General features: G+C 43.2%; 2 protein-coding genes across 4 annotated transcripts in view; both read left to right on the top strand.

Moving 5' to 3' along the window:
* TRDMT1 (tRNA aspartic acid methyltransferase 1) overlaps window positions 1-3,170 on the top strand; it is a 30,926-nt gene extending 27,756 nt beyond the window's left edge. For all 3 annotated transcript variants that reach the window (XM_074157182.1, XM_074157184.1, XM_074157183.1), the window contains one exon: window positions 2,406-3,170. In XM_074157182.1, coding sequence (XP_074013283.1) covers window positions 2,406-2,506 — 101 coding nt within the window. In that variant the 3' untranslated portion in view covers window positions 2,507-3,170. The remainder of the gene's footprint in view (window positions 1-2,405) is intronic.
* A 9,639-nt stretch (window positions 3,171-12,809) lies between these two features.
* The window catches only part of CUBN (cubilin), a 148,944-nt gene continuing 140,932 nt past the window's right edge, over window positions 12,810-20,821 (top strand). Inside the window, exons 1-6 of the mRNA XM_074156956.1 lie at window positions 12,810-12,928; window positions 13,084-13,213; window positions 13,552-13,644; window positions 14,647-14,685; window positions 15,425-15,526; window positions 16,457-16,560. Coding sequence (XP_074013057.1) covers window positions 12,810-12,928; window positions 13,084-13,213; window positions 13,552-13,644; window positions 14,647-14,685; window positions 15,425-15,526; window positions 16,457-16,560 — 587 coding nt within the window. The remainder of the gene's footprint in view (window positions 12,929-13,083; window positions 13,214-13,551; window positions 13,645-14,646; window positions 14,686-15,424; window positions 15,527-16,456; window positions 16,561-20,821) is intronic.

Genomic DNA, 20,821 nt, shown 5'->3' with positions numbered 1-20,821 from the left:
CAAATGAAATACTGCAGTCGTTTGTCTTAGCTGCTACTGTGGGTCCCACAGCAATATCATTAAAAGTGATCGGAGCATTCTTGCACCTGCGACCTGCTTTCATGAGGGTGATGTCAGGATGCCTTTTCCATTTTTCCTGTTAGTGATGTATGTAAGCTATTAGGAAACAAATGGCAGCCTAGTTGAAAGCCAGCATGACGTGATAGTGCGTGTTGCCAAGACCGCGACATCCTCAAGTAACATGCATGACCTAAATGATATGGTGAGAGCTGTGCAGCAAGTGCCAGTGTACTATGAGGTGTTAGATCTGCCCTTCTGATGTAGGCTACTCTTGAGCCAAGAAGATAGAAGGGGCAAGATAATGTTAACAGGCAGATGGAGGAGGCTTGGGATAAAGGAAATAGCCCTGAAAATTAATTCAGGCTTTCAGTTGCCAAGAAACAGAAGGAGAAACTTTGAAATTTTCAGGGTTCAGACAAGCTTCTTGGGCTGCAAGTGCATGTGCATATGTGTGTGTGCATAAATACATATTTATTTTTATACAATCTTCTAAAATGTGTAGATTCTGTACCTTATTTAGTGATTTAATGTGAAAATTCCATCTAAGGAGGTGTGGGGGGGAGTGCAAGTGATTGTTCCAAAGAGAGAAGAATGGTTGCCAGGAAGCTGGGCAGAATGAATGGAGTTGGCAGAAGATGTGTTTACCAAAGCAGTCCGCGTTTGAGGCATTAATAACTGGCAGAGAAGGATGGAACAACTCCTCCCAGACACCTCCTCCTCAGCTTTCCACCCTTGGCTCAGCAACTGTCCAACCGTGTTCTCTCCTGAGCAATCCCTGGAAGAGAATTTTTCTGAAGTGCTATGAAAATTTCAGAACATGTGTATCACTACTTGTGCTCAAAGCTAATCTGGCTGGCGATGACTTTGGGCTCAAAGTTAGGTTTTCTTCTTAGGGAATGATCAAATAATTGAATGTTTCAGCGGCTTAACAAATGACACTAACGGCTGAATCGCCACTGCTGTTCATCTTTCACTCAAGTTGAAGCCAATGCACTTCAGCTCACAGCTGGAGTAAGCTGAGAGTGCCAGCAAGGACATTTACAGCAGACCAGCTGGCTGTGGGCAGCACCTTCATTCTCAGAAGCTTGGTCACCTTTGTGCATTCAATACACAACACAACCCTTTCACAATACCTGGACAAGTTTAATTTTTCTGGGCCTCCCTTCTCTCTGCCAGTCCATGCACTCACCATGTGAAGGACGTTTCAGATGCTATCTGTATTTCTGAGTGCATTTGACAGGGTTGGCATTGAATTACATGGAAAATTGTTCAGCTGCTTGATCGCTCACTGAATAAGCCTTGCAAGACTCATTTGATTTGCCTCAAGTGGTTAGAGGGGCTCAGGTATGAAGTACAATATAAAGCTTGTTGAGAAATGCAGGTCCATCTGCAGGATCATCACTTTTCTTTCTGCTGTGACCATGTTCCTCTGTGGATGTTCTCTAGAGTAGCAGTTGTGCAGTGTTTTAGGTGCTGCTGCCTCTCCTTGAGAGTGCTGGGTGTTTTGGGCCATGTGAAGAGCAGGTAGATCACAGAATCACGGAATGATATGGGGTTGGAAGGGACCTCTGGAGATCATCTAGTCCAACCCCCCTGCCAAAGCAGGTCCACCCAGAGCAGGTTGCACAGGAATGTGTCCAGGCGGGTTTTGAATGTCTCCAGAGAAGGAGACTCCACCACCTCCCTGGGCAGCCTCTTCCAGGGCTCTGCCACCCTCAAAGTGAAGAAGTTCCTCCTCATGTTTAGGTGAAACTTCTTATGTTCAAGTTTGTGCCCATTTCCTCTTGTCCTGTCCCTGGGCACCACTGAAAAAAGACCAGCCCCATCCTCTTGACACCCTCCCTTTAAGTATTTATAGGTGTTGATCAGATCCCCCCTCAGTCTTCTCTTCTCCAGACTAAAAAGACCCAAGTCCCTCAGCCTCTCCTCATAAGAGAGATGCTCCAGCCCCCTAATCATCTTTGTAGCCCTCTGCTGTACCCTCTCCAGCAGTTCCCTGTCCTTCTTGAACTGGGGAGCCCAGAACTGGACACAGTGCTCCAGATGGGGCCTCACCAGGGCAGAGTAGAGGGGGAGGATAACCTCTCTAGATGGACATTAGTTCCACAATAGAGCAATGTTTTGAGGCTTCTTGTTGAACTTCAGACATGACAGTACTGCTAATGGAAGAACTGATACAAATCCAATGAACTGGTTGGGAATTATTTTTGTAACTTTGTGATTTTTTATTTTTTTTTGAGGGGGTTGAACCCTTCTGCAGTCTGTAATAAATGCATTAAGAACTGAAAAAAAGGAGTAGAGTAAAACCCAAGGTAATGATGTTGCGCTGTATGTTTTTGTTTCAGGCTTTCCTGACAAAGTAACAATAAAGCAATGCTACCGTCTTCTGGGAAACAGCCTCAACGTACATGTGGTGGCAAAATTGATCTCTCTTCTTCTTGGATAATTTAGAACCTGAACCTGATGAGTACAGACTGGTGACAGAAAATACTTCCATCTTTCAAGAGAAAGCTGATGGTAGCTGAATGAAAATCATAGTTTCCCAAAATATCTGTCCAGACATTCTACTGAACAGTTCTGATATATTTTTAATACCTTGTTTTTATGATGGATTTGTACTGCAGAGGTATTTTATTTAAATGGAAGTTTCCAGGACTTAATTGCTTTATTTAAATGTTCTTTTTAGTTTGCAAAATGAAAAAGAGCAGCATTTACATATACCTCACAGAAAATAGATAAGACTTGTTTTATTTTACCTTAAAACTATCTTTTTAGTACAATATAAAAAGTACTGTAAAAGCTGTTTTAAATAAGTGCAAAGACCAAGTTCTACATGTAAAATGTCTTCATCTGTAAATACCAGTCATCCGTTCTTAAAAGATCTATTGCATATACGATCAGAAATTTTGATGTGTTTTTTGTAGCTAATTAAACTCTTAAATTCAGTATTTTGTATACTATTTGTAAGAAGGTGCGGTGTCATCCTTAGTTTACGGTTCTCTCATCCTCTCTTAAAAATTGTAGGTTTCTGTAACCTGACTGTATCTGTCTGGAACGATTTGTTTAAGTGCAGCTGAATAAAAATATTGCAAGATTATCACAACCTTGATAATAATTTGCTCTTGTCACTTATGTTACTCAGCATAAGAACGTTGCTCCTTACCAAAGACCTACACATAAAAGACAAAATTTTTTAAAGCTCTGTTTTTAGGTTCCTGTGGTGTAAGAACTGCAGGAAAGCTACGTGCGCTGCTTCTGAAGATTTCTTCACAAAATCTGATAGGGCTAGCAGTGGGTGTTGGGATGAAACCACTGCATGTGGCCATCCAGAGTGCCACGGTTGTACACAGTCTCATAGACCTGGACTGAATATTTTGTTTAATCATCAAATCTTGTGAGTTTAATATCTCTGGAACAGTAGAGAAAACAAGGGAAAACTGAAAGCCTTCTAAAGAAGCTTATGTTCCAGTTGTTATTTTTCCTTGCAGGTGATATTATATTGGTATCCAGAGAGAGAGCAGCTGGAGGGAGGAAAAGGCAAGATGATATTTAGTAAGCATCCATTAGGGAGCTGGTGTGTCACAAAACTGAAGGATTTGAAGGATTTCATAGAGTGTTCATATTTCCTCTGCACCAAAGCAGTAAGTTGTCAAAGTTGCCAGTCCTGAAAGACTGGTTTTTGTTTGGTTGTTTGCATGTTTTTTCTATGGGATCACATAGGAACAGTCAGAGTGTATTGCATCTGGGCTTGGTAATGCAGGAGAAGCTAAAGACTATAGAAACAGAATTGCTGTAGAGCTATTCTCATCTGCCCTAGTCCTGAAAAAGAAAAGGATTACTTTTTTAGTCCTTTGTTATTTTGTGCCATACTTTATCTTACGCTCACTCCTTGGGTATTTCTTTTTCAGTGGTGGTTTGTATGCTGCTTCTGGACTATTAAACCAGGAAAACCTTGGGTTGACCTTCTTCACCCTGTCTTATTCCCCAGGAACTTTTGGACTCCTTGGGCTGTTCCAGCTATAAAAGAGAAATGGAAATTGATTCTCCTAAAAGAGCTCTGGACTAGGCTCTAGAGAAGGATGAGCTTGGCCTCTGTCTTTACCTGGTCTCTTATAGTACTGTCATGGCAAAAAAATACCAGATTAATGTTAGTCCGTGCATAGTACTAAACTACAAAGAGCAAGTGTCTTTTTGGCACAGTTATGAACCGTAGTTATCTGTTTACATGGTGTTTATTGTGTAGATTTATCAGCCAGATCAGTAACTGGTAGCTGTATGGTCTTGTTCTTGGGAGAAATGTGATAATAGGAAGATCTGTTGCTATCTAACATTATCCAAATATTGAAATGAAAACAAAGGAGATCAATTCTATGTATAAATTGGAATTTCTTTCTGCTAAACCATGTTGGAACAGGTTCTGCTAAACCAGGTTGGAACAGGTTGCCGAGAGAAGTTGTGGATGCCCCATCCCTGGAAGTGTTTAAGGCCAGGCCGGATGGGGCTTTGAGCAACCTGGTCTGGTGGGAGGTGTCCCTGCCCATGGCAGGGGGATTGGAACTCAATGATCTTTAAGGCTCCTGCCAACTCTAACCATTCTATGATTCTATGTAAATAATCTGATTTGCCTCACTGTAATAATATTTAGCAAAATATTACTGTTCACAATTAGTTTTCGATTCCTTGATTTGTAAAACAGGTTTTAATGATTTATATGCCACTTACAAGCAAACATTATTAAAGTGTAAGTTGAAAGTTACCTAGCTGCATCTAAAACTAATATAGCAATACAGCCTGTTACACGCTGACAGTGAATTTTAATTCAGTGTGATTGTGAAGTCTGAAATCTGTTCGTTAATCAGAGCTGTTTGTGAAGGAGATACTTTGAAAGAACCAGATTTCAGAGTTGTAAATGTGTATTTCTGTATTTTCCCCCTGTTATACCAGTGCAGCTAAATGGAGTGACTGCTGCTTATCCCATCAGTTTGTCATTAATAGGCTCGTTTACTGAGCTTTCTTGGGTTGCACCTGCTTGACCTGACTTGGTGATCACGTTGCTTGCTTTTCTGAGCAGTCTGCTAATCCTAAGTGCTCTGCAGCCTACATCAGTGCTGCACTTTGCAACTTCAGCTTAAGCATTTTCACAGCAATGAAATGTGATTACAAAAGCAGCTGAAAGGTAGATGAGTGAAATCTGAAAGACTGCTCTGGAAATGGAAGGAGGCTTCCAGAATCTGGTTTTATAGCTCACTTATTCTGCGCGTCTGAAATACATTTCATTGTCTGAGTGAGATGATGTGGTTGCATTCCTTCAAACTTGAGGAGCTCCACTGAGGGAAAGGATGGCATACTTGGTGGTGTCAGATTTATGCAGTCGTTTTTGAAGCTTGCTGGTTGCCTTACAGAATGTCTTACCTACATAAGCTTGTTTTTTACCTGAGTTAACCTAGGAATTTCCTATACTCGTGAAGAAACCCAAGTAGCTGTGAAGTTACTAAAATACCATTTGTTTAACGCAGTAGGTTTAAATATTATTTTTTTTTGATACATGAACTCAAAATTTTACGGTGGAGGTGCATCCTTCCATGCAGTGAATGTAAGCTCCTGCCCACAGGCTTTTTTGTCTCGCCTTTTGCTGACCCTCGTAGGAGGAGTATAAAGATTGTCAGGGATCTGTGTATTCCAGGCTGGAAAAACATTAATCTGATAACACTACCAAATGTCTTAAACTCAGTCATGGGTAATCCCATTTTGTTTTCTAAAGAGACACCTCAATAGAAATCTGAACAGTTCCAGTGCTTCGATGACTGTACAATTTTGTTTTAGCAGTTGTCACGTTTCTAAACAGAAAATTTAGCAAATATGTGTTACATCTCAAGGATGAACTATTAATTTTCAGTTCACCCTTTGATTTCTCTTGTCTATTTGTTTGCTCTTCATACTGAAGTTTTGCATTCTGTTGGCTTATTGAATAAATACTGAATTATATTTCTTTTCCTCAGCAGTTTAATATGTTTTGCCTATTAGATATTTGAAATCACGTATGTGCTCCATTTGATTTTTTCTGCATGGTGTTTAAAGAATATGCCATACTAGTAAGGATTTGGAGGAGACAGAGTAAGAATTGGTTAAAAATACTAGTCATTTCTGGGCAGTCTTACATAAATAGTGTATAAAGTAGAAATGGTAAAAGAAATATCTGAGGAAAAATAATGTGAAAGTATAAGAAACTAGGCATACAGCCAAAAATTAATGCCAGTAACCATTTTCCTTTTGCCTGTGCAAACATGAGCATTCTAGTGCTACAACCTCATTAGGGGGAGCTTATGCTTGTTTAATAACAACTTCTTTGAATAGATAACTGATATCCAAGACACCAGGGAAAATGAAGTATGGAGTAGTGATGGTATGTCAATTTATATGTTATTATGAAGAGCACGTGTTGTTCTTCTCTTTATTTGATTAAAAGGGTTGGGGAATTTATACAGCTGTTGAAGAAAAGAAATATGTGACCTTAGATGACCACGCAGCCATCTCTGAAGTCAAGACAACCGAGTTTTTCTCTTTGACTTTCCTCCACCTGGTCCTTTTGACAGTCGGAGGAAGCACGGTCAAGGGATCTTTTGGTAAGAGCTCTGATGAAGCAAGAGCAGAGTTGGAGGGGATAAAGCTGAGTGGAATACACCACTTTTAGTGAGAGGGGTTGTTGGAGGGAATTTCAGGGGACCACTCAGGTTGGGTACCCTTCACTGGGATTCAGGAAACTCTACAGCAAAGAAGCCCCTAAAATCTCCTCCAGTGGGGAGCCTCTCTGATTTTAAACACAGGAATACATCCCAAAATCCCAGCTTCCTTGAGAGCATGCTTATCTTGTACTTTTGTCCATGCACTGGGCTGTTGTAATGTAATGTTGTAAACATTTTTAAATTGCAACCTGGTATTTGGCAGCAAAGCACATTGATGCTGCTAATGTATTTTCTCATGTCTAGGCAGTAATCAAGAGTTGTGATTAGTTCAAATGTTTGCCTAGTATATATTTAAATAAAAGAAACATCCCATTGTGCTTATAAATATTACACTTTAAAATGGGATTCTTCTCAGAATTAATATTTCTGAGTGGCATTTTGACTGTATATTGGTCTGTCTTACCGTGTGGCATTACTCATTCATTGTACATGCGCTGTAAGGTGACGAGTTCAGGAGAAGACTGGACAAGTTCATGGAAGAAAAATCCTTTGAGAGTACTGAGTATGCAGACTTCTGGCTGATGAAGTTCCCAGGCTGCAAATAAATGTAGGCCAAGAGAATACCTAGGAGAGGTACTGCGTGTGCTTGCCCCTTCGTGTACCCTTCATTTCCTAACTACCTGCTCCTGGCCACTGCTGGAGACAGGGAACTGACCTACATGGATCTTTTTCTAACCCGTTATGATCACTCTTCCTTCCTTACGTTTGTATGGTGACAGAATGTCAATATTTGTAATCACAGCATCAATACACAGGAAATGATTTATGGACTTAGCTCAGATCTAAGCCTCTTGATAAAGCCAACAGTACAGAATAGAATGAATCGGGGGGAGGTTGTGCAGCCAGGTCCAGTCATGGCTTTAGGGTTATTAGTAGCAATGATGACTATGCAAATGGAAGTCCCTAAAAATAACTCCAGTGTACGTTAAAGCAATTGGAATGTGCTAAAAGGACTGGAATAATCAATAGAAAAGAACAAAGCCAATGTAACTGACTGGAAACTTTTCACGAACCTAATTTCAAAAAAGAACGGAACAGAAAATAGGAAGCATCAAAGTGGTTGGTGGTTTGTAGAAATGATGTGTGTAGGAAGAAGAATAAGATAGCTAGAGGATTTAAAATACAAGTCGCTTAATGAAACTAAAAACCTAATATATAACTGCCTTCATTTTGATAAAGATGCTGAGGGAGAATTAGGACAGTAGATCAATTCCAGCTGAAGTACTTGCCCAAATCAAAACTCGGCTGCTTGTTATTGGCTATTAAAAACTGAAAACCTTGATTTCCTGGCCAGTTAGTTTAACTTCATGAGTGGGTAACTTATTAACTTCATCAACCCTGTTGAGGGAGCAAAATCTTAAGCAGGTGTCAGAGGTCAGTATGCTGAGAAGTAAAAGAAATCCATAAGAAGTGGCATGGGAAATGCGGTCTTGCAGCTGCTGTAGCCCCTGGGGAAGGTGCTGCGGCCATAAAACTCTCCAGAGACGTGGAAAGAGAAGGAAGGAAGCAATGATGGGTGGTTATGGGTAAGGGACAGGAAGGGTAACGTTATTTTTCAGACTCACCTCTGTTTGACATAAACCTTATGGTTGTTATCTTCCATATAGTGCCTAATACCAGCTTAGCGCTCAGTTGTCTGGAAGCTGCAGGGCCACACCAAAAGTGCTGAATTCGATAAAAAGCATTGTTTACGCCAACAAAATTTGATGCAGGTAGGAAACATGACCTCAGCTGAGGGGAAACTCAGGTAAATATGCACTAATCAGGATTAAACCAGCAACAGGGCTGGATTTATAATTATTTGCAAAAATTTGAGTCACAACATTGAACAGCAGGGATTTTTTTTTTTTTTTTTCACCTATAGATCAAAATAAAGGATTATTTGTTAGTCTTTCATTAAAAAATTAGCCAGGTTGGGATTCACACCAACATTTGTCCTTCATCCATATAAAAGGAGAGCATTGTCACAGACTCATGTCATGTCCCTGCATCTGAGTTGACTTCCTAGGTGAAATTAGTGCATATTGGCCATAATCTGAGTCAACTGTTGTGCTCTACAGCAGTGTCTTTGCATTGCAGGCACATGCTGCTGGAGAAGGAGAGGGATACCACCATTTCATTTCACACAGCTACACAAGATGGTGGTAAATTGCAGTCCCTGCTAGCGCAGGATTTCAACCAGAATTAGAGACAAATGCTCAATTTCTTCTGCCAAATCTGTGCACAACCTATGCTCTTCAGAGGCGTTTCCTGAGCCGTAATGTCAGTGAGGTAATGAGCGATCTGTCCTGGGAGAAGGGGTTCATGCCAGTTCTCCTTGTTAGAGAGAACAGCCCCTGTTCGTAGGCCAGACATTTGCAGGGTTTCCATTCTGTTCCTCCAAAAATGATGTCCCAATCCAATGCATTTCAGTAAAATTACAAGGTGGGGATCTATTTTTCTCCTTAACATGGTTTATAGGTTTCCCAATTTGGCCAGCCTAAGCTGCATTCACTAGGAATAGAAAGTAAATAACTAAAATCTGGAAAGTCTAATGAAACGGAAAATAGTGTGTCATGCCAGGGTTAGATAGATATCCAGAGCTCTCTTTCCATCCTGTAATTTGTGCATAGACAAAGTCACCTGGTCTTCAGATCAACCATTTCTAAGCTACAAAGCCTGCATGAAGAGAAGGTGAAAAGAGTTATTTCTTCTTCCTCCTTGCATCAGCAGCTTTTTCCACATCCTCTATGGTTTATTGCTTGTTGGTCATTCGGTATATTGTAGTTAGTTAGTTGGAAAGTGAAGCTTGAATCAAAGATTGACATGCAGCAGAGAGGGGCAATGCATACTCACTATGCAAAAGAAATGTGTAGAGAAAAGGAAGGATTTTGCGGGTTGCAGCCAAAGTCCGGGCTGAAAACTGTCAGCATACGATGGACTTCATGAGAGAGACCTTGAAGTGTGCATACATTTAACCAGCCTGCTGGGAAGTGTGGGTTTAGTTGGCCCATAGTTGCTTCAAGTTGACGCCCAACTGACAGTTATAAAAACTCAGGACGCTGTTAAAAACCAAAACAAAACAAGCAAAAAGCCCCAGACAGACATCAGAACTGACATCATGAATGTTAGTGAGCACCAGTTTAATGGACAGTAGCAGGATACCCAGAGGCAGAAGGTGTCCTGTCGACTAGACAGGGACATCGATAATTTATTTATGCTCTCCTATATGTGAACAGAGGTTTCAGAGCAAAGAGCAGAGTAGGAAATAAAAAAATGTGCGAGGACAGATCCCCATTTGGTGTAAAATATCATAACTCGGGTTGAATGGAGCACTGTTGGTTTTCAACAACTGAGGATGCGAGTCTGTATTTCCATGTAAACGCTCTCCCCTGTGGTGGTAAAGGACAACACATGGGGGTTCCACCTCGCGTTCCTGTGTTCTGGCAGCAACAGCTGATAGCCTCCTGGAGGCCACAGGCTGCCGTGGAGCAAGTGAACACCCAGAGAGCTGAGCTGCTGCTACTGCACCAGCAGGCATGTGGCATGGGCTGTCCCCCACAGATTCAGGAGGAGCTTCACCTTTGCCCTTCCAGACCTCTAGGCAGCAGCAGTAACTGTTGGGTTACCTGCATCACAATCTGCGTGAGCACAAGAAAGATGGTCAGCAGGCTAACGCCATGCTGAATTGTGAGGTAAGTTTCGAAAAACACAGGTAATAAAATGTAATAAAAATCTAGGTTTTATGCAAGCAACAGAAAGCAGTGGAAGTGGTGGGATGCAGCTGATGTAACCTCGGAAATTATAGTTATTCATAGTAAAGATCGCGTTATTATCTGTGGTATTACCACAAACGTTAGCTGTCCTGGCTTCATTAGCTGTCCTGGCTTCACCTTCATGTTCACAGTCCACCTCTCTCTCTTTCTGAGGTGACAATCTTTTTTTATTGCCGCACCCAATCTCGTCCAGAGTGCTTTGACCTCGTAACGTTTCTGCCTGTGAAAGCTCTAGAGTTCATTCAGTCCCCCAGCTCCAGGGCACATCCTGCATATCTGTGGGACATCTGTAGGTGACAAGTGCCAACTGGAGCAGAAACGAAGGCTGGGCAGAGTTAGGAAGTGCAGGAGGTCCGTGGCGGTCTGGGGCATAAAGGACCAGTGAATGGTGGCTATTGTTGCCTTCAAGGAAGAGCAGCTGCAACTCATGCTGCTCTTTCCCCCTCAGTAGAGTTTTGAAATGTGAGAAACCTGAATGACTTGTCTACTAAGCAAAAAGGAAAGCCAAATGAGCAGTGGTGGGCCTGGAGGTTCAGGTAGCTCCTAGCATGAGGAAGGAAAATACACACCAAGCTCCCCTAAGCAGGGAGAGGAAAGCACAGCAAAGTCTGTATCTGGCCTGTATCAGGAACAGCGTGGCCAGCAGGAGTAGGGCAGTGATGGTGCCTCTGTACTGGGCACTGGTGAGGCCTCACCTCAAGTGCTGTGTTCAGTTCTGGGCCCCTCACTACAGGAAGGACATTGAGCTGCTGGAGCGTGTCCAGAGGAGAGCCACCAAGCTGGTGAGGGGTCTAGAGAAGAAGTCCTATGAGGAGAGGCTGAGGGAACTGGGCATGTTTAGTTTGGAGAAGAGGAGGCAGAGGGGAGACCTCATTGCCCTCTACAACTCCCTGAAAGGAGGTTGTAGAGAGATGGGTGGTGGCCTCTTCTCCCAAGGGAATCATGAGAGGACCAGAGGAAATGGTCTGAAGTTATGGCAGGGGAGGTTTAGATTAGATATTAGGAAGAATGACTTTCCTGAGAAGGTGGTCAGGCACTGGAACAGCCTGCCCAGGGAGGTGGTGGAGTCGCCATTTAAGAAACGTGTAGACGTGCCACTTCAGGGCATGCTCTAGTGCCCAAGATTGTTGGGTTGTGTCTGGGTTTTTTTGGTTTGTTTGGTTTTGGTTTTGTTTTTTGTGGTTGTACTCGATCTCAAAGGTCCTTTCCAACCATGAAGATTCTGTGATTCTGTCTTGTGCAAGTGGAATATGGAGACTCTGGCAAAAGCAAAAAGGAGGCGAGACATGGACTTTGCCATGGCTTCCAGATGCAACAGTGTTGGGGTCTCAGGCCCAAGTACAGACAAGTGTCTCACCTGGGTGAGACACTTCGTTTGAGAAGGCTGCAAAGTACTGCTGAAGGGTAGAGGGAAATGGAATCAAGATTCAAATTACGGCTCTCAGAACATGTTAATTTGCATTTTTCAATTACTTTTTAGCCTCCTTTGAATTCTTCCATGGTCTTCTGCATTGTCTGTGGCTGGCCCTGGATTTGGGAGCCCTAGTGTGTACAATGAAGACAGTCTACACATGCCAAACAAAATGCAGTCCCCTTGGTAAGCGATCATCTCCCCAGCATCTGGGCTCTGAGTCATCCTTGAGTCAGAGCAACCATATTTGGTTAAAACTGTATTTTGCGGTTGTAATCCATGGGATGCTGTTTGGTAAATGCTAACTTGTTTGTGTCATCTGCCCAATGAATTACTAGCTGGAAGCTTTTCTTTCAATACAAATATTCCTTGCCAGCCACTATGGGTTTTATATGTGGGTTTGGTGGTTTGGGGTTTTGTTTTGTTTTTTTTTTTGATCCTTTACTGCTGCTAAATAATCTTTCCATGTGGGAAGAGCGAGCCTTCCCCGCAGCAGCCAGCTGCAGATTATAAGGTGCTCTGAGACCCTGGGGGTGCTCAGCTGTACAAAGGTCAAAGGCAGAATGATAAAATACAGGCATATTTCAATTAATGATCTTTCAAAGCTCCTGAAACCGAAAGACCAAAAGAGTAATATGCATATAATGTCCTGGTGATTTGCATGCTGTCAATCTTTAATTTAGATACCTGAGATAAAGTATACCCTCGCAAGACGAGCCAGCAGCACCGGGCACCCTGTGAAATAAGGAGCTGTGTGAGAGCAAAGGGCACCTGGGCTCGCCACAGAACAATCCAGCCCTGGAGATTTCACTTCCAGCGCGGGGCAGCTGGAGGAGAGCAATGCTTTGGGCTGCTCCTGCCCCTGGGCTTTTAGTTGCACTATTATTACTTACTGGATTGAGCTGGGAATCAAACCACTATGAGAAAAAGAGGCAGAAAAGAACCCTTTATGAGGAGCAGTAAGTACTATTGTTTGCAGATGCGTTTGTTCATATGGTGGCTTCTTAGTGCCAGTAAATGGGAACAGAATGGCTCCACTGCAGCTCTTTTTTACACGCTCTTTGGGTGATACGTGTAACTAAACGATTCCTTTGTTTTTTCTCTAATGCAACAGGCCTCGTTTGTCCTCGGAGCACGGTAATCTAGTGTTCCACGCTGGCTCCAGCAAAAATATTGAATTTAGAACTGGAACACTGGGGAAAATAAAAATTAATGAAGAAGACCTTACAGAACTTTTTAGCCAGGTGATAGAGTTACTTTTCCTTAATATGTTTTGTTTGTATTTTTGCACATTAATAGTTTAATTGTCTTCAGAATTGGTCTTAGCAAATGTTTGATGTAGTTTTTATGACTGTTATTTTATATTATCTGTGTCAGCACTCTACTGTGAAAGTAAGCTATTGCAGACTCATAAAGTAATTATGCCATTACAGAAAATAATTAAAAGATTAAATTGTGTATGTAACAGAGCTCTCTGTATTTAAGTGGACTTTATAATACTAAAGTTAAGCAAGAACAAGACTTTCCTACGCTTTTGAAAAAGCCACACTTGTTTCACATTATCTCTGTTGTTTAAATTTAGGTGAGAGAAAATAATGCAGAAATTCAAGAACTTAAAAAAGCCAATGGGGCCTCTCAGAATGTGTCCCAGCAGGTTGCTCTGCTGACCTCCAAGGTGAGCCATACGCTTGTGGTATCCTCCTCCAGTGTTCCCGGTTTTCCCTTCCTCAGATTAACATTGCTACCTGATTCATCTTAGTATTTCTGGACTCCAATTCAGGGAACTGGGGCAGAGTCCATATTTAACATCAGCTCAGAGTCTGTGTTTAATGTTGAAATACTTATTCAGCAACTCTGGAGACAATGGAAATATTCCTGTAAATCCCATAATTTCCAGTTACCAGGATTCTTCTTTTGTTCACTGTCAACATCTCTGTGGACTATATCCTCTAATTTTTGTGGAAGTAAAATCCCACTAAATTCAGGAAATCGACCTTATCTGTTCTTATAGGTGTGACACAGACATTCCATTTCATAGGTGAAATGGGCTATAGGGGTTTGCAGTGGAAAGAAAAGACCTATGCAGAAGTGTTGTCTCTTCCCTGCTACTAAAGATTTTTCTCCAGCAGTCTCTGTCTAACTTGGTTTAACCGTCTTTTATTAAAGTGTTGCCACAAGTTCCTTATAGGAAAATATTTTATAGCCTAAGAGATGTCCCTTTAGGAAATTGTGCTAATACATATCCTGCATATTCCCTGATTCGGTTTCAGTTTGCTGCTTGTGATTATAACCCACTGAGATATGGTGAGCCTTTTCATGGCTTTTGGTGTACTGTCTCAGACCTCCATCCTTTGCACACACACACACATGAGCGCCCAACCAACCCCATTGGAAAATTTGCATTCTCAATGCTGAGCACCTGAATACATCTTCACAAGCCTGAGTCTTGCTTTTTGGAGCCAAACTGGGACATATTTGAGCTGTCATTTTCTGAACAGCCTAAAACACTGAAATTCCAGTGAAAGAGGCCTGATTTGAACCTAACTGTCACCTGGTTTCAAACACCAGCTGTTCTCTTTTCTCAAAAGGAGATATTTTGTTAGCCTGCCAGCATCCAGCACATACCTCTGCAGTCGCTCCCATACCAAGCACACTGTATTTTGCATTTCTCTTGCAGATCGTGAGTCTTGACAACAAACTTCAAAGCTTAGAGCAGGTGAGTAAATGGGAAGAAACGGGAGATCAAAAATGAAAAAGCAAGCCCCAAGTAAATGAAGTGAGGTTACAATGATTAAATAGCAAAATTATTTCTTTCCTCTCATTCATTAATGAGGAAATTTTTTTTTTGGTAACACAAGATTAAAAAAAGCTAAGATTTGTAGAGGAGGTGAAATGCCCTCTTGGAAAATATAAACTGTGTCAGAGCCTGCATTCCTTAAAGGAAAAACAGTTGTAGACTCAAGAACAACAACTAGATACCTGGAGAATTCAAACTGGATTTTATATGGTACTGGAAATAGCTAATTTTCAACTATCACCTGCTTCTCCACTGAGCTTGTGACAAGGCACAGCTATAGCTGCCAGTTAAAGCAGTTATCACCCATGGAATCAATAAGACAAGATAACCCTCCATCTAGACTCACAGACTGCTGCTCAAGAACAGTGTCTATTAATATTTAGTACTTACAGGGCTTTTCTCATCCTAGTTGCTTGCAGCTGACCATCTTGTGTAAGACCAATCATATTAATCGTTATTTTGTACAAGGATAACCGAAACAGATCAAAACCTTTACAAATCGACCTTGCTGAAAAACAAAAGGGGATGGGGAATGAAAGAAAGAATGAAAAAAGAAAAAAAAAAAAAGGAAAAAAAAAAAGGTTTGTCTTGAAAATAAATGCTAATGAAGCACCAAATAAGCAGAACCTTATTTTTCTGTTTTCTTCCTGGGTTTCAGGCCATCCAGAGGAAAGCTTGCAGTAGTAACCCCTGTGAGAACTCAGGGACCTGTGTAAATTCACTGGATGGTTTCTTTTGCCTCTGTCCCAGCAACTGGCAGGTGAGTCTTTAGCCTCCTTGAATGCAGAGTGTGTTAATTGTAAGGATACAGCTGGCTTAGTGTAACTGTGATGAAGCGTAGCATTTTAGGGTTGCTCAGGACAGAGTGAGATACACTGAACAGCAAAGCAGCACTATCACACTCATTCTTAGGTTTAAGGGCAGCACATTTGCTTCTCAACAATATCAATATATACCAAAAAAAGTGAAGCCCAAACCATTGGGCAGACTCTGCACTGTTACCCGCAGGCGATGGCCCGTGAAGTCAGTGATTGCTTGGCAGTTCCCACAGCAGAGAGTTAGTCTCTGGTTTTTGCTGAGCAGAGTGAGCTGAACTGCATGCCTTGCTGTTGCTCTTACGCAAGGATAGAGAGAGAATGGGGGAAGGGAATGATGTTTATTCAAGCTCAAACAAATTAGACAAACGGGGGTGTAAGCAACCAATCCCATTCTGAGATTTTTAAATCCAAAGACTTTACTGGCAAAGGCTTTAATGGTGCTGTTACATGCACTAGAGGTGGAAAAGTTACATCTTCTTTTCAAGGGCTCTCAACTTGAAAGTTGTCTCAACAAGAATTGAGTCAAAATTGCTGTGCTTTCAAGTCTTAATAAAACAGCATCCCCTGATAGAAACAGTTTGAAAGAAAGTCTTCTGAGCCTTTTGCTAGCAAGCTGGGAAGTAGGGTGGGATTATGCTGTCCATATGCTTTGTACAAACATCTGAAATATTTTATCCCTCGTCTGACTGATAACCAGGGTCACAGAAACACAGCTGAAATATAGAGTTTTGTTATAATGTTTCATAAGGGAAGCTGTGTTGATAGTGGCCCATGGTTTGTGTATCTTTGGAAACTATATTAAACATTGGCTCCATGGTTTGCTTCGTTTCTCAGTTATTTGGAAAATAAACTGATTTTCCATTTCATCTTAGGGCCTCCTGTGTTCGGTGGATGTTAATGAATGCCAGATTTATGCTGGAACAGCGCTAGGCTGCCAGAATGGAGCCACTTGTGTGAACACACCAGGCAGCTACAGGTAACTTTTCAAAGCTGTGCACAAAACCCCTATGTAAAATGCTTTGCTATTTTTGTGCCCAACATAGATTCATAGATTGGTCCAGGCCGGAAGGGACCTCCAAAGGTCATCTAGTCTGACCTCCCCGCAGTCAGCAGGGACACCCCCAACTAGACCAGGTTGCCCAGGGCCTCGTCGAGCTTCACCTTGAATATCTCAAGGGAAGGGGCCTCAACCACCTCCCTGGGCAACCTGTTCCAGTGTTCCACCACCCTCATGGTAAAGAATTTTTTCCTAATATCCAATCTAAATCTCCCCTTCTCCAGCTTAAAACCATTGCCCCTCGTCCTGTCCCTGCAGGCCTTTGTAAACAGACCCTCCCCAGCCTTCCTGTAGGCCCCCCTCAGGTACTGGAAGGCCGCTATGAGGTCTCCCCGGAGCCTCCTTTTCTCCAAGCTGAACAACCCCAGCTCCCTCAGTCTGTCCTCATAGGAGAGGTGCTCCAGCCCCCTGATCATTTTGGTGGCCCTCCTCTGGACCCGCTCCATCAGGTCCATGTCCCTTCTATATTGAGGGCTCCAGACCTGCACACAGTACTCCAGGTGAGGTCTCACCAGAGCAGAGTAAAGTGGCAGAATCACCTCTCTGGATCTGCTGGCAACACTTCTCTTGATGCAGCCCAGGATGTGATTGGCCTTCTGGGCTGCGAGAGCACATTGCCTGCTCATGTCCAGCTTCTCGTCCATCAGCACCCCCAAGTCCCTTTCCTCAGGGCTGCTTTCGACTACCTCATCCCCCAGTCTGTATTTATACTGAGGATTGTTTCTTCCCAGGTGCAGAATCCTGCACTTGCTTTTGTTGAACCTCATGAGGTTCATCTGGGCCCACCTCTCCAGCCTGTCCAGGTCCTTCTGAATGACATCCCGTCCCTCTGGTGTATCGACAACACCACACAGCTTGGTGTCATCTGCAAACTTGCTGATGGTGCTCTCAATCCCTCTGTCTATGTCTTTGATAAAAATGTTAAAACATCATACCTGCCGCACAAGTTCTAGGATTAAGTCTGTTTAATACCTATGCACTATAGTCTGAGAGAATATAAAATCCTCAATATACACTACACTCGAGCCCACCGCAGACACAGAACGCTCTCTGGAGCCATTGCCTGCTTCGACACAAGAAGAGGAGATTTTTCACACAGCTGGCAAGGAGGAGGCTGCAAATCGGAGACTGGCTCTGGTGACCTGGCTCTCCATTGTAGGTGCAGATGATTTAATGGAAATTTACTGCACCGTGGTGTGCCGATAGGGCAGTGAGATGCGGCATGCTGGTCTGTAACCAGCACTCGCCAACGTGCCCACCTAGCACAGCCCCGTTACCATCCCTCTGTTATCACCTCCCCCTTGAGACCAACAGAAGTGAGGAGATGAAGGAGGTGAACAGCTTTGGCCCAGCAAAGGCTTTCAGCTGTTGGAAACCTCATGAATATATGGGCATCCTTGATCACCGGCATTCCCAGTGCACTGCATCACTCAGAAATGCCTCCAGCCCCTCCAGAAGTGCAGGCATGGCTGAGACTGCAGGGGAGCAGGCAATGCGCAGGGCTGCCAGGCAGAAAGGGAGGAGAAATGCTGTCTGCAGCCGGCTGGCCAGGAGGGTGCCTGGGCTGCTTGTGTGCGGGCCCCCGTAGACATGAGATCCCTGAAGCATATCCTTCTCTGGCTGTGCCCAGCTTCTCAGGAAATGTGCTCTTGTTTACAGGGCAAGCCAGCCCGTGAACGTTCTGCATCTTATTTTCCAAAATATAGAATAATCTGGTAAATAAATAACTTTCAGATATCATGCAAAGCTCTCCTTGTGCAATGGGAACAAGCCAGGGTGGAGAACATGCCACAGCTTTCTGCAAAGCACTTTGTCTCCTGCTTCAGCATGAAAATCTTAGCCCCCACAAATATTCGCTCGTAGTGCTTATAATGCTTTGTCAGTACTTGGAAGAACCTCCCACAAGAGAAGTTCTCCTGTAGTGCTCCTCACACTTCAGTGTTAACACGGAGTCTGCTGAGGTGTCATTGGTGTGTGATGTTTCCTGTCAGCTTTTCTTGGATTTTAAAGGATGTTTGTAGCTTGCCTGCAGCTGTCCCCAACACTGACATTTGTTAAGGAAATGACACACAAAGCAGCCTGCCTTTACTTGTTGTTTCTTACTGTGCTCAGAGATGTGGTGTACAGGTGTGTGACTAAATTAAGGTTGGAGAGGACAAACCCTCTGCCTTTCTCACAAGTGTTGTCATTGAGTTACAGTCATGATTCCTGTAAGTTTTCTCCCCAATGTAATTCTTGCCCTCCTTAGTGCCTGCAGAATCAGTGCTTCCTGAAATGGACCTCTTCCTAGGTCATCTAAATCTTAATGTTATTGCTCTTGTATTATTCCCTCAGGATTATTGAAGACATTGAGTGATTACTGAGCCCTCTCCCCAACCCCATTGTACTGTCTTCATAGTCTCCCTTCATATACTGTCTGTCTGTCTCCTGAGTACTCCCCAGATGCCAAATCCATCCCCAGGTAGAGCATGGCATGGCTCTTCTAAACAACTGTGAGAACATTGCTGCTAGTTTTCCTAGGCCCCAGCAACCCCGGTTCCCCCATTCCTGCTCTGGTGTAGTTATATGCACCAGCATGGACTGCGGGTAAAGAAAATGGTGATATTTAACTTTCCATAGCCCCTGGTGATAATACCAGCTGAAGAGCTGTATCAAGTACCGTCAAATGGAGCATAAGGCAGCCTTCACTCCCTGTTCAGATTCTTTACTTGCATGCTTCAAGCCATAATTCAGGAAAACACGGGAATATGAGGAAAAAGAGCAGGTATTCTGGAAATACCTTCCTGAATCAGGACTTTAACAGGACATTGCATCACTTGGATGAAAGGCCTGTGAGATGTCCAAGTCCATCAGACTTTTGTGTCAGAATCAAAATAATGGAGGCCTCATCATGATATGCCATCAGCAACAGGAGAGAACGAAGGCAGTGCGTTGCAATTCGGCTGAAGCTCCTTGCGACGTGACCTACTTCTTGAAGATGTTCTCTGAGCAACTTAGATGAGTAGCAAATTAATCTTTGACAGATTAGGCAGGAGACAGTGCTGTTGTCCTCCTTTGGAGCCATTCTGATTGCCTTGCTGTGTCCTTTGGAGTTGAACATGAAGCTCTGAATGTACTTTGAACATACAAAGGTGATCTGGTTCCCTGAGCTGCTGCCTCTGTGCTTGCCCAAGTTGAGCTACTACACTGGCGAGATGGTGTTGGTCGATCTGCCCTTTCTTACAATAATCAACATGTGTCTTACAGTACTGCAGACTGCAGTTAAGCATTAAGCTATTGTGGTTTTTTTAAGCCTAAGTTCATCCAGGTTGCTTGTCCTGGGTGCAGCGTTTAGTTACCTGCAATTGGCTTATCAAGCTGCTATTTCAGCTGAGCATGTGACACCCTGGCAGGGATGGTAGCAGCTTATTAATAAATTGCTCCAAGGTCCAGATCAGCTGCACTGGAAAAACCTGATTCAAATTCTGCAGATAAATGCTTTTACAGAGTAGTTTGCATTAGTCAGCTTAAAAGCTATTCAACAGGGGTTTCTACCTGCCATATGTCTCTGTGAGGAGCAGACATCAGCAGACATCACAGCATACCTAATGAGGTTCAGCAAGGGCAAGTGTAGGGTCCTGCACCTGGGGAGGAAGAACCCCAGGCACCAATATAGGTTAGGGGTGGATCTTCTGGAAAGCACTACTAAGGAGAAGGATCTGGGGGGCCTGGTGGATAGTAAACTATCCATGAGCCAGCAATGTGCCCTTGTCGCCAGGAGGACCAATGGGATCCTGGGCTGCATAGGGAAGAGTGTGGCCAGTAGGTCGAGGGAGGTCATTCTCCCCCTCTACTCTGCACTGGTGAGGCCACAACTGGAATACTGCATCCAGTTCTGGGCTCCCCAGTTCAAGAGAGACAGGGAACTACTGGAGAGAGTCCAGCGTAGGGCAACCAAGATGATTGAGGGATTGGAGCATCTCCCTGATGAGGAAAGGCTGAGAGAGCTGGGGCTCTTTAGCCTGGAGAAGAGAAGGCTGAGGGGAGACCTTATCTATGTTTACAAGTACCTAAAAGGTGGGTTGAAGGAGGATGGAGCTGGACTCTTTTCAGTGGTTTCCAATGACAGGACAAGGGGCAACGGGCAGAAGCTGGAACATGGGAAGTTCCATTCAAATATGAGGAAGAACTTCTTTCCGGT

This window comes from Numenius arquata, chromosome 12 (genome assembly GCF_964106895.1).
Source record: "Numenius arquata chromosome 12, bNumArq3.hap1.1, whole genome shotgun sequence".
Taxonomy (NCBI): Eukaryota; Metazoa; Chordata; class Aves; order Charadriiformes; family Scolopacidae; genus Numenius; species Numenius arquata.
Note: the sequence above shows the minus strand (reverse complement) of the source record. Positions and strands in the feature narration are given on the sequence as shown.